The following is a 14,605-nucleotide window of genomic DNA, read 5'->3' on the forward strand; positions in this document are numbered from 1 at the left end:
TTCCTGTTTGTTTTTCTCAGAGCTTGATGGATTGAAATTCAATTCAAGTAGAAAAATAAAGGTAGAAGAAGAAGCCAAGAAATTTTTGAAAAGAAAACTAAGGACAGGGACTACCTACAACAGTAATTAAGAGTCACTGGCACTGAAACAAGTAACAGTGAAAACAATAATATTACTTTATTGAGTGTTTACAGCGGGGCCAAATCCTGACACAGCACGGTTTGTTTTTGACAACAACTCTGTGAGGTAGAATGCGACTATGCCATGATCCCCAATTTACATCTGGGAAACCCAAGTGGGAAAGCATTTTAACCAAACTTACATAACTAATAAATTACAAATGGATTCCTGGAGAAAAAAAAAGAATGTGTGAGAATTTAGCTTATTTAAAAAAAAAGCATTTCAAATTAGAAGGGAAGAACTGGATGATTATAAAGAGAGTTATCAAAGTACCAGAAGGAAAAGTGGAAGAATATTTTTATTATTTAGGCAAGAAGAGCTTCCTAAGCATTAAGTAAAGCTCAGAACCAGACAGGAAAGGACTGACAAGCTTTTTTTTTTTTTTTTTACTTCTATTGGGTATTTTTAAAGTCTTTAATTAAAAAGAAAACATTTAAATAATAAAAATAATTTTCAATATGTATCGGATATTGGATCCTATTTAGGATCAACATCCCTTACATATAAAGCAGCTTCTAGCACTGAATGAGTAAAAGACAATCTGTTGGGGAAAGAGGCGAAACATGATTGTTTTCCTATTAGATTTGCTTCCATAACTAGACTGCCATCTCCTCCAAGGCAGAGTCAGTGTCTTATATCTGGATCTCTTTGGCTCAAACCCACAGGCCTGCAGTAGGTAATCAATAAGGGCTTGGCCGCCAGCTTCTCCTTGCTCTAAGCTGCCTTTCCCTGGGCTTCTGCTGCTCAATGATCAACAGCTCCCAAACCAGGGCCACCAGCCACACCATGAGTTATGGGGTCAGTCACATGCTGAGGAAGTTATCCAGAGGGCAGACTGCTTTCACTCAGGGCTGAGACTTCTTGACTTTCTTGTTTGAAAAATGGAAAAACTAATCGACCAGCACCAGAGTGACCACCTAAATGTCTGCTGAATGAGTTCACTAATGATGACTGTCACTGATGTAAGAAAATTACCTCCCATTCTAAGAATGAGCTAAGTAGCAATACAAAATGTATAGTAACCCCAAATGCCTTGGTTTATTAGTCAGACTGGCCAATAAACAGAAAGAAGTCTTTCAAATAATCCAGTCTCCAAGATAGGTAACAGTACCCCACATACTCTTTCCAAAACACACCATGAAGCCTCCTGCTAAGTCCTCTCAACTCCGCAAAAGGTAAAATAGACATTAATGCTTATCAATAGCAGATCTTTTCTATAAAATTGTCCCTGCAAATACTAAAGAATGGGGTGGGGGGGCTTAAGAATCAAAAAATTTATTAAGTGTTTATAAGGGGGGAGGGTAGAGCTGAGGGGTAGAGCACATGCTTAGCATGCACGAGGGTCCTTGGTTCAATCCCCAGTACCTCCATTAAAATAAATAAATAAACCTAGTTACCTCCCCACCCAAAGAAAGAGCTTATTTAAAAAATCAGTAAGAAAATCACAAGAGGTAAATATAAATAGAACATATGGGCAAAGCATCAGAACAATTAACATAAAAAGGTCATTTTAAATGGATAGTAAATAGGAAAAAATACTTCAGTCTCACTAGCATTAAAAATACTCACTAAACTAAAAAAAAAAGTACTTGTAAGCAATCTGATAACTTAAAAGTAATACCATTCAATGCTGGAACAGTACAATGAGTCAGACACTCATAACCGGCAAGTGAACTTGGAAATGGGTTCAGTTCTGGAACACTATTTGGCAAAATGTCTCAGGAACCTTGGTTCACATTCTTTGATACAGTAATTCTCAACTTCTAGGAAACATTTCAGAATGTCAAGAAATATCTTTGCCACGTTGTGTTTAACCAAGAAAATTTAGAGCCTCATGAATACCCAAGAACAAAGGAAGTGTTAATAAAATTCTTTCTCAATTATATTTATGGGGAATTTTAATGATAAGGATATTTTATGATAAAAGATTACATAACTGTATGGCTTCAAATTGCATACATGTCAAAGTCTCAATTATGTAACATGTACAAGACCAAACACCAAAAAGTTAATAGTATAGTAGTATTTCTCCTAGTCTTTGAGACTTCAGGTAATTGTTTTTCCTCTTTAAGCCTTCCTGTGTGTTCTCCATAGTAAAAATGTATCAATTTAAAAAGAGGAATAAAAATAACCATTCTTTTAAGATGATGACATTTCACATTTAAAATCTCAAAGGGGTAACTCTTCCCTCATGGGACCCTACACTGCTTTAAAATGCTGAAAGTTTCAATCTGTTGAACTACAAATTGTGAAAGTAGAAGCAAACTCTGTCTCCTCCTTCCTCTCCTCCCACCCATCCTTCTCTGTTCGGTCTGCAGCTCCCCGGCCATGGGGCCATCGCTGGTCAGTTCAGCCCACAGGGCTCACTCCTCGGCTCAAGAGTCCTCACTCTGAATCACATACTCTTCTGTCACTTAAAAATGATTAAAAGTTTCTAGGGGAGGAGGGTATAGCTCAGTGGTAGAGTGAATGTGTAGCATGCATGAGGTCCTGGGTTCAATCCCCAGTACTACTATTAAAAAGTAAGTGAATAAATAAACTTAATTACCCCCCCAAAATAAATAAATAATAAAGTTTCTAAATTCCTCAGGAGAGGGTAGGATTTGGAGGAGTTGGGGGGCGTAGTCAGGTTCCCGGGAAGAAACCAACACTGTCTGTGTCAACTTCTGCTTCATGCTTTATGTACAGGCTCAACCTGGTATGAAACCCTCCTGGCCCACTGGACATCTCGGTGTAAATTAGGCAAGTTCCTCCCTGAGCACTGATGCAGTTCTAGGCCAGGGTGTGCCAAGGACTCAGCAAGCAAACTGGTTTCCGGTTGCCCCCAGTGCAGGGCACGGCCTGCACCCCTATATGTGGTGGGCCTGTCTTACGCCCCTAGAAAGAATGGGGCAAGCACTGGAAACCAGGTCCTGGCTCTGCATGACCTCGGGTAAGGGATTCACCTTCGTATGTAATGGGGACGAGTAACTTCAGCCATGAAGAATTAGAGAACCAACATTCTAAAACAGAGTGGAGTCATAAATTCCACAGAGTTTATTTTCTAATATCAAAGGGTAAGGTAAAACTGGTTAGGCCAGCAATTACTCTTTTTTTTCCCCCTGAAGCATCAATTTACTTGATAATAAGTCATTTTAAATATTATTTTTTAATTGCTTTTGTACTAAAATGAACGTGCGATATTACGAATTTGACCACGGTATTCACCTAGATATTCAAAATAAGTTATGAGGCATCTAACTTCTTACAAACCCCCAAACTCTGGGGGTACTGGGGTGGGAGTAGTTTTCTGTAGGGTAAAGATGTTTCCTTTAGGAAAGCTCCGGAAGCTCTTCACCTGTCAGTTGACCGATTGTCTGTTCATGTTTATCTGAGGTTTCTCAGACCCCATCCAGGGGGTGGGCTATTGGGATGACTGGAGGAGAGGGTCTAGGGAGGAGGGGGTGGGGAGAAGAATGAGCAAGAACACAAGGGACTGCAACCCAGCAGGTGCCGGGAGGCAGGCAGCTGGAGCTATGGAAGGTTCTTGAGCTCAGCACTTTGCTGAAACGACAAGCCTGGGAGCTTGATTACGGAGGGTGTGGAAACAGCTGAGGGTGCTCAGGCCTTGAGGCAATTGGGTGGGACTTTGAGGCCCACCTTGGCCACTGTGTGACCCGGGAGAATACGGGCAAGAAGGGGCTGGACAAGAGAGCTGGTCCACACAGCTGGAAGTACAATTACCCTTGGGAACACCTTAACATCAACCATGAAGCAGAGTCCCGGGTCCAGGGTGACATGCTGTCTGGAGGCTGGCACGTGCATCTGTCATTGAGCCCACCACAACCTCCAGGGAGGGAAGAGATTCGGTAAAAACACCAGTTGAACTAACTGGTTTACACACATGGGCCACGTCCACCTGAAGTACAGAACCTGAAACACCAGTATCACCTTCAGTGCGATGAGGTCCTCACAACCCGAGGCCTTCAGCCCCGGAGGCAACTGAGGGGAAAGCAGCTTCTCTGCTCCGTCCCAGGCTCACTCTGGGGGACACGCTCCCTGAAGAGAACAGCTTGTGGAATCACCAACTCAGATTAAATTACATCTCCCTCTCTCCCTTTTGTGCCAAACATGTAGGGTTGAATTGGGACAAATTAAAGGCACAGTCTGATGAAGCTTGAACACTCTGAAGCAAAACACAAAGGCAAGGCATTACTTTTGCCATACACCTTCCCAACGAGTACTCTGCCTCGTGGGGAAATCCACACTGTTCGGGACACAAAGCTGCCGGAGGGGGCAGGGGGGGGTGGCCCTGGTGCAGAGCACCTCCCCCGTGAGAAGGCCCTGCTGGCGTGCTCCTGGGAAGAGCTTTTGTGTTGAGCTGTGTTCCCCACAGAGGAAGGACTGGCACTGAGCCAATCACGGTCTTTCACCTCATCCCTGTCAGGCCTATTTGGCAAAATGTCTCGAGGGTAGGGGGTGGGGTAGGAACCAGACCTCCTGGTTGAGGGAGTGGAACGAACAGAGCAGGGCAGCAACTCCAGCGTGAAAGCTGCAGAGCCAGCCTCCTGGGTTGTTGATGCCCAAAGCTCATCTCTCAGATCACCATCTGCACTGGCCCCCAAGCAAAGCGCCCGCTCCAACACTGCAGACTGAAAAACGGTCCCAGCTCCTTCCAGATAAAAGCAACACACATCCTTTGCTTCCCAGAGCAAAACATTTCATTCTGAACGTGGCCAACATAAACACTTGCCCTCATGTGACACCTGGGCCACTCTGGAAGTGCTCTAGTGAACCACTGACCTACCTAGTTCAATCCTACACATAATGACAGGATTCTTTACAAACCAAGCAGTGTTTTTAAAAGCAGAAACCAAGCCCTCTTCCACACCTCTGCAGCCCGGCTACGGCCGCCTTTCCATATGGCCCACTTTCCACACTTCTAATATAACTAACCTCCATTCAACAGGAAACCTCTAAGAGAAAGGCAAGTTTTACTGTGTACAGCTATTGATCTAGATTCTCCATTTAATATACTTTGTGGAAGTGATTGTAGACAAAACAAATACAAATTAACACTATGCAGTGACTATGAATACTGTCTCTGACAGAAAACTAGGGTCACCACGAAACACAATTTTGTTTGAAAACTCTTAACTGGGCATCCACTGCACAGGTGTCACCTGCCGCACGAGGTGCTGCAGGGAGACAGATACAAAGGTGAACTGGACAGAGATTCTGCCCTACCTCTTCCCTGCCCCCAAGAAGGCTTAAAGTCTACAAGTGCCTTAAACCAGCAACTCACCATAAGTAAACCAATAGGAAAAACACTAACTCTTGCAGAAAAAAAGAGATCAAGAAGTCTTAATTGGTTAGAGACAAGTACAAACGCTCGAGTGCGGAACAGTAACTCACAATGCACACCATTCATCCCAATACGTGCTGTAGCTTCATGGAACAGCATTTAGCCAATTGGAGAAAAGAAGACCCAACACAGCAAAGAAGAAAGACGAGGTATTCCACTCGTTCAAGCACATAAATATACGGTTCAGAATGGTCTGAATACTCACTGTTCTTCTTGTACATCAAGATTTCAAAGGAATTCATCTCATAGTTCTCAAATGTCTGCCGCACCTTTTCAATGGTGTCTTTATCAGTCAGCTCCCCATACATAAAACTGCAAATCAACCAAAGAGTCCAAGTTAGATTAACAAGTATTATCTATTCTACAAGCATATGTTAAATACCTGTTCTATACCCAGCACTGTGCTACGCCCTGTGGAACACACACACACACAAACACACACACACACACACACATACACATAAACACAGTGAAAATAGTTGTTTAATCAAAAAAGCTTTACTGATCCAATTGTGATCAAGACCCCATCACTGCTCCCCCCCAAAACTAATGATCTAATGAGGGACACACGCTAGGAAACAGTAGATCAGAAAACAGTAGATTAAAGAACAGAAGGATCAACACATAAGGAATTACAACACACAGAATAGGCACAGAGAACTGCCTGCGTGGTCGGAGAAAGCTTCCCAGAGGCAAGGACAAATAAGATCTAAAGAGCAGGTAAAGATTAGTTGAGAAAAGGAGGGAAAAGAACATTCCAGGTAAAGAAGAGCATGTGCAAAGGCACAGAGGTGAGAGTTAGGTTAATTCTGGAACCTGAATGTGGTTCAGCTCAATATGCCTAGAATATACACAATGAGGGGAATTCTGCAACAGATAATATAGAGAGGTAAGCCGAGTCCAGATCATGGAGGGGACCACAGCATTCTAAGCCAGGTAAAGTAATTTAAACTCTATCCCGAAAGCGATGGGGGGAGGGGTGCTGGAGGGTTTTAGACAAAAGAGTTACACAATCAGTTTTGCATTTTAGAAACATATCTCTGGGAGACTTTCTGAGAAAGATGGCAGAATAAATTTGGACCACAGATTTTTTTCTTCTTCTAATTCCTGACAAAATTAATAGAAGAATAGGCAAAATCACAAAAATTCAGCAACCAAACAAGGGATGCAATTTGATGCTCTAAACATCAAGACATAGCTGAGGAAAGAGAGAGAAGATTCAGCAAACAGAAGATTGAGCCCCTGTCTGTGCAGCTCTTTTTCCACCTCCACTACAAAAAAGAAAAGAAAAAAAAAAGCACTCGGTCAAAAAAATCAAGATGATAAAATTCTATAAATTCTTTCTAATTCATCTCCATACTGCTCACATTTGGAGAAAAGTCATCAGGGTAAATAACCAGCATGAAAAAAAAAATTAGAGAAAATCTCTGTAGAGTAGAAGCTCCTCTCTACTGATACTGGTTCTGAGCAGAGGCAGGAAAACTGCTGGGACCATCCGTTTTCTTGGGCCCCACACTGAGTATGGTCTGAAGACCAAGGTTTGTGCCTCTAGGAATGGCTACATCCCCAACAACTAGGTAGAGTGAATCATGGCACAGGCCACTAACAACATGCAAGAGGAGAGAATGTGGCTGGAAAAGCCAGTCCTCCGACAAAGGCTGCCCATGGACCCCGGGAGCACGTCCCCTGCCCACCCCAGGCCTTTAAGTGACAATAACAAGGAAGGACAGCCATACTCAGCCCTCAAGGATAAGGTAACGTAGAAGCAGCCACATGGGTTCTCAAACAATGCACAATTCATCTTCTAAAATGGTGCATACGGAATACAACTGGACTTTTGTTTGATGACTTGAATTACAGAATCATAGAATTTCAGAGCTCACAAGAACCTCAGAAGTTATCAAGGACAAGTCCTAAACCACCAAGTCAAGTGCCACACTTAGCGTGATACTGGAACAGGCACGGGCTTCCTGCGAGCCTCCAATTTCCAGCACCCTTTGAGAAATGTGTCCTAGCTGTTCGACTTTATGAATTCCATGTCACTTCTGTTACTATGTCCCTTCCCAGCCCACGGAGAGATGTCATTATCTGTGATTCCCCGTGTGCCCTGTGTGCGCTCTGCTTTGGGGCTGGGCTCTTCATCTGTAAACAGAGAAAACAGATAACCAAGCTTGTTGAATCGCCTTTGAAAAGGATAGATCAAGACTAACTCTGCCATGCCTGAGAACAAGAGAACTGCTTCGAGGGGATTAAAATTTTAAGCTCCGCCACCATTTCACTTAGCCAGTTGCTCAAAGGCCTTTTTCCGCTTCCTCCCACTTTCCCTTTCTGAGTGGATTTGCTAGGTAAGTGACCCCCATTTAAGTGCTGATGGTAGACGTGCCACCAATTTCCTTCACAAGGTAAAACCAATCCTTGCAAAATGGAGTCTTCAAATAAATGATGGGCCATAACCATGCCCAGCTTTCCTTACTCTCAGGTCCTTTTTCAAACAGTAGTTCAGTGGTAGGTGTAAGTTTCCTTTGCCTGGACATTAGATTTCAGATGCCTGCAATGCAAGAAATAAGCCGGAGAGACTCCTGAGCTATTAGGGATGTAGCTGGCACAGAGGGATGTTGCCTTTATTTCTAGACAAATGACACCTTCAGGGAATTCAGTAAGTTTCTAAGAGTTGTGTGCAAATGGAAAAGGTGGCTAAGTTAGATAGTTCTCTCGTGATTTTCTCAAAGTGTCTGATTATAGCCAATAAGAAGCAAGAAAGAGAAGGAAAGGCTGCCTAAGTCACGCTAAAAAGTGAAACTCACTCTCCCAATTTGTTCTGATGGCATGTGTGCACCTTTAGATGGAGACGCAGACGCAGATATAGACACAGATACTTAAGAAGATAACAGAACACCAAGACTATAAAAGAATTCTATTGTGTTACTTAAAAGTCATAATTTCTCAATCTTTGAGGGGAGAGGGGAATCTTAAACTTTCCTTTTCCCAGCGCCCAAAACTTAAAATTTAAGAAAATGGTATTTTCCAAACATTTAATACTTTTCACCAAACAAGTTGCTTGGCTGATTTAATACCATAAAAAGGCAACTTCTGAGAACCAAAGACTATGCCTGGGTCAGGTGGGCTTTTCCACTCTTTGAACATGAGTTCACTTTTGGATCTAGGATGCTTAGGAAAGGGATTCCACTTCATGCCAACACCACTGAAGACAGAAGACTCCGAGGAAGGCGAGGAGTGAGAGGAACCAAAGGCTGTGGAGCCAAGACCTCACCGGGGCAGCACAGGGCCCAGGCCACAGGCTCAGCTCAATACCCTGAAGATGATCTAAAAGAGCTTTCCCAGTGCCATGGCCCAAGGGTGCTGCTTGGTGAGTAACACCACCAGACACACAAGCCACGCAGGACCCTTTGCCTCTGTCTTGAGTCAGCAATCAGAGAGAGATGTGACAGCAACAAGGCAGCAAAATATGGTTCTCTTTTCTTTTTCTGAGAAAAAGCCCTATGAACAAGACCCTTGTCTCCAACATAGCAGTTAGCCTTCTAAAACGGTCATACTTTTTTAAAAAAATTAATTGAATCACCTAAAAATTGTAATTCATTTTCACTTAATTTTATTTAATCTTCTAACCTTCACATAATTTCCATCTAAAACCTTAAAAACTCTTTTTTAATTCTTATTTTTTTATTGAAGTGTAGTCATTTGCAATGTTAGTTTCAGGTGTACAACAAAGTGATTCAGTTATACGTATACATACATACTATGTATTTTCCGTTTCTTTTCCATTATGCTCATTACAAGAAACTGAACATAGCTCCCTGTGTTATATAGTAGGTCCTTGTTGTTTATCTGTTTTATATATAGTAGTGTGTATCTATTAATCCCAAACTCTTAATCTATCCCTTCCCCCTCCCCCTTTCTCCCCTGGTAACCACAATTTGTTTTCTATGTCTGTGAGTCTATTTCTTTTCTTTCCTTTTTTTTTTTTCACTTAGTCTATTTCTGTAAAACCTCATAAACTTTTGATTTCACATTTTATTGATAAAATGATTTTCCTGAGTTTTCCCCGTCATCTGACTGACTGCTAGTTCATCAGTTGCAGGGATCATGTTTTAGACCTTCTTTGGTTTTCCCAGTAGAGTGTGTCAACTAGACATGATATTGCAATAAATATTCCTTCCTGAACACTGTGTGAGAGAAAGGAAATTTCCAAGCTGAGTAAGTCATTTTCTTTTTCCAAAAAGATACCACGAAAGATGGTACGACAGAACAACCCCAAACATAAATACCTGCAGGTACTGCTTTTTTGCATCACTTCCGCCCTGTGATAGCCAGACAGCTTGCAAAATCCATCATTGCTGTACACGATAGGCCAGTCCACTATCTGGGCATTCCCCAACACAAAATTAGTATCTGTTAAAAAAAAAAAAAAGAAGAAGAAGAAGAAAAAGAAGAAGAAGAAAAGAAGAAAAGGGCACATGAGGCAAGGCATTAGGTGAGATTCAATGACGACATAAATAATAACCCATCCAGGTATTTTTGCTTCCCTCCAAAATAGTCTCTTGAACAGAAAAATGGTCCTGTGAAGAATACAGAAGAATAGAGCTTAAAGTTGAATATTTGGAATACCAGTGCTAAGGTTACCGTACTCTGAGAAGAAGTTAGCAAAGGAAGCATGCTTAACCAATCAATCAATGTTTTCTGCAGAAACTCAGTGATTTCCATAAGACATAGTCAAGTCATCTCAGGGAAGTATGCTGGCAATGTGGAGCAAGAAGGAACCCAAAAGTAATTTCTTCTGGGTCCCATCTGGCATCTTAGCCTTGTCAGCCTGTTGGGCAGAAGCTACAAATGGGCCTTGTTCATCCTGATTAGTGTTTGCCGATCCCAGGAGGAGAAGGCTTTCTTAAAGAGGCAGAGGAAGGGGAACAAGAGGCTGCCTCCTGGATCACACACATCGGAGAGAGCCTTCCTCTCAGTAAGGAGGTGACCAGACCCTCCTAAAGCTCAAGCTCTGTAGAACCTGATCAAGATGCTCATAATGTCGGGGGGAGAGTATAGCTGAGCGGTAAAGTGTGTGCTTAGCATGCATGAGGTCCTGGGTTCAATCCCCAGCACCTCCGTTAGAATAAATAAATAAACCTAATTACCTCCCCGAGCCAAAAAAAAAAACAACACACAAAAAAAGGTGTTTGCAATGCCAAAAACCTTCGTACTGATTTTGAAATTATGGAGCCACAGAAGGCACATTTCGGAGCTCTTTCACAGAGCACCAGCCCACGTTCACTTGTGATGTGGGGATTAAGTAAGCCAGATACGTCTGGCTGTTTAGCGTGTTCTCACCACTTCCCACAGTTTTAAAGATCAAAAGTCGTCAGTACTCTCTGTGCTCAGGAAATCAACTATCCCTCTTTTCTTTTCAAGAACTTAAGTTAAGCAAGTAACACCCAGAACTTAAATATAATCATTATTTTGGCTTGGCTCTCTCTTCTCTACAGAATAATCACCACTTCCCTACCCCCACCCCTCAGAAAGAAAAGAACATACACACACCCTTCTTTTGTTATAAATTGGAGGGGGTTTTGTTTATATATGTATGCTATGTAGAGTGAAATAATGGTGACGTGTAATGCCCTCATTTAATTGAAAGGTTAATTTTGTTCTAATACAGCATTTACACTTTATTCACAATATGGTCAAACCATCCTTTCCTATCTATGTGGGAAGGAATAGAGGAAGGAGGAACAGCTAAATACAGTAATCCCTTCTTAAGAATGCTTTGATAAATTGAAAAGGCACAGAAAAACATCAGCTTCATGAAGTGAATCTGTAAACCTGCTAATCTTATTAATATGCCTTTAATAAAAATCTCCAACCAGTCCTTCCCTCCGTCTCTCCCATACACACATAAGTACTTCAAGTTCTCACTAAGTACCGTGCACAATGCAAAACCCTGGGACATTCAGCTTGATAAGATATGGTCCACACCCTCCGGGAACTTACCAGGGCAAACAGGCACATGTACAACTAACTAAAGAAACACAGAAGAAAACGATTAACTCTGTTTGAGAGAGGTAAAGGACTGTGTCTCCGAGGGTCACATTTGAACTTGCTGTAATCTGGAATGATGAGTAAAATTCGTTTAAACATTTTGAATGCCTAAGACGTAACTATCACAGATGATATGAAAACAATTGATATAGAAATAAAAATATGATGCTTGCCTTTGGTGAACTCAAAAGGCTGTGGAGGGAAGGGAACATTCCAGGCAGAGGATGGAGTGTGAGCAAAGGTCTAGCAGCTTGGGACACAGAGCAGACAGATGCAGACAGACAGGGCAGCCAGGAAGACGGACAGGAGATGAGCCTGGAGACCAGACTGGGAAGGGTCCTGAGTGTCAAGGAGATTTGATTTTATTCTGGAGACAGGATAACCCTTCATGTTGGTCTCCTCTCTCTGAAAAAACTCACGTTTCTTGAACTGAGCACCTAAGCCTTAAAAGAAAACAAAACTCACTGAATTACCCCTGAGTGTATATGAAGCCTAGTCAGTTTAACTAAGCTCTCTTGTTGATGCTTGAAACTGTAATTAATTTCCTTCAGAAGATCTAGAGTAGGAGGGGGAAACTGAGTGAATGTTTTCATAGCTAATGTCCCATTAAGACTATGTGATAAGAGATAAGAATATGGATTATGGTTTGACTCTGTGTGTTTATATTTCTTCCCTATCCCAGGCCCAACTGAAATAAAATCAATAAATTAAAAAGGTAAAAATCCATACACCTACATACACAAAATAATAGAGTGAAAATGAGAGAAAAAATGACTAGGGAATAGATAACTTAAAAAAAAAAAACCCTAATTATTATCCTCAGAAAGATTCGAGAGATAATACACCGATAAAACAAAAACAAGATTCTGGGTGGGGGTGGGGAAGACACATAGGAAAAAATAAACAAAAAAGAGTTCCTGTAAATTAAAAATGAATAACAATTAAAAATCCAACATAAATGTTAGAAAACAAAATAAAGTCTCACAGAGTATAGTATAGAAAAAGGAAGAGATTAGAAACAGAAGGAAAAAATTAGACACAGTAGATCAGTCAAGAAGAAAAGCACATAACCTAATAACAGCAGAAAGACATATGTGGAATCTAAAAAAAAAAAAAAAGGGAAACAAAGGAACTATGAATTCATCTACAAAACAGAAATACAGACTTGCAGACATAGTAAACAATCTTATGGTTACCGGGAAAAGAGGGTGGAGAACGGATAAATCTGGTAGTTAGAGATTTGCAAATGTTAGCCACTATATATGAAAATAGATTTTTTTTTTAAAAAGTTTCTTCTGTATAGCACAGGGAACTATATTCAATATCTTGTAATAACCTTTAATGAAAAAGAATATGAAAATGAATATATGTATGTATATGCATGACTGGGACATTGTGCTGCACACCAGAAATTGACACATTGTAACTGACTGTACTTCAAAAAAAAAAGAACAGCAGAAAAAACAACAGAAGAAAACGACATTTAAAAAAATATTATACAATAAAATATAAGGATAGAATAACAATATTTTCAGATATGCAAAGATCAGAGAAATTTATTTTCCATATATTCTTTCTGTGCAAGTTACTTGGGGATGTGCATCAACAAAAAGAGGGAGTAAAGCAAGAAAGAAGCAACGTGGGAACTAGAAAAAATGTGGCTCCAAATACATAAAGCAGGGAAGGAAGCTAATAGAAAACATTCAATATGGAATGGTTCAGAGAACAAAAGTTCCAGAGGAGTTATCTAGAGATAAAGGAGGTCAGGATCTGATGACATTCTTGATAATTTGGAACAACAGAAAAGTCAATAAAGGTATATAATTTGGGGGGCAGGAAAGGAAATTAAGAAACATCAAAGAAAACAAAAGTTGTGCAAGACGGGGAACCAAATCATCCTACATCACATCGTGGTCTTAGTGTAAACACCTTTTTAAATTCCAATTCTTAAAACCAACATGTAGTCAAAGCATGGACTATCTAACTATAAGCATCTGAATATAACCTCATCAATTCCAACACTAAAAATACAAATAAGAAACTTAGAGAGAGAAGAGAGAACAATCATCAGATGGTGTCTAGAGCTGACGTAATAAAAAAAAGGAAAGGTATAAATAGTTCACTTAAAGCTGCAAAGAAAACCACTAACTGAGTGATAGAATTATGTTAGGAGGAGGGGTAGGAAGTAGATTAAGGGAGCTTAAAACTCAACTAAATTAATAGAAGTCAACAGATAATATCTAAAATGGATACATCTGGAAATAGCTATACTGCATGTTACTTAGAAACATGGCAGAAACCATACGACGAAATAGCTGAAATTGGAACATGTGGCCTCTGGTGAGCAGGACGGGTGAAAGGCAAGGCATAGGATGGTTGTTTTTCCTCATAAGTTCCCCAGTTTGCTATTTTTAACCAAGAATATGTACTACTTTGATAAAAATAAGTATACTCTTAATTTTTAATGAATTTAATCAGAAAAGATTAATTTATTGATTAAATTTTTCAGTTAGTAAAAAAAATGAGAACAGGGTTTATTTCAAGCTCCAAATATCACTGCAATTTCTCATAAAAGTATTCTGGCCATCCTTTAAAGGTAATCACTGCTCCTCCAGCTTTCTCACTGTCCCTGGGGTGCATATTACAGCCTTATCTAGGAAAAACCAAGTCCACTTAACATCTTCTTTGACTTTAGAAAGGAAACAAAAAACAGGAAGTACAGTAGAAATAGAATCATCAGCCTATTGATCATCCACTTACCGGATCTCTCATCATAGAATTTAAAGTTCCAAGAGTTTCCTCTCACTGCTAACTCAAGCAAGAAACTATAGCTTCCAGAGAGCAAGATTCCTTTGCCACTATGCAACAGGAGGGCTAAGAATTCCCTCTCTATCCAAGGACTTGGAGTGAATGAAGGAAAGAATTCTAGCTCCAGTCACAAAGCCATGTGCTTCCTATACAGGAGAACATTTAGAAATTCTTCCCCCTTCCCCGCCCCATCCCTAGCACACACATGTGTACTCTGCTGCAGTT

The 14,605-nt window shown here is 40.7% G+C and overlaps 1 protein-coding gene across 1 annotated transcript in view; it reads right to left on the reverse strand.

Moving 5' to 3' along the window:
• The window catches only part of KCNH1 (potassium voltage-gated channel subfamily H member 1), a 337,422-nt gene that overhangs the window by 302,379 nt on the left and 20,438 nt on the right, over nt 1-14,605 (reverse strand). Inside the window, 2 exon segments of the mRNA XM_032466400.1 lie at nt 5,730-5,836; nt 9,811-9,934. Coding sequence (XP_032322291.1) covers nt 5,730-5,836; nt 9,811-9,934 — 231 coding nt within the window.

This window comes from Camelus ferus, chromosome 23, assembly GCF_009834535.1.
Source record: "Camelus ferus isolate YT-003-E chromosome 23, BCGSAC_Cfer_1.0, whole genome shotgun sequence".
Taxonomy (NCBI): domain Eukaryota; kingdom Metazoa; phylum Chordata; class Mammalia; order Artiodactyla; family Camelidae; genus Camelus; species Camelus ferus.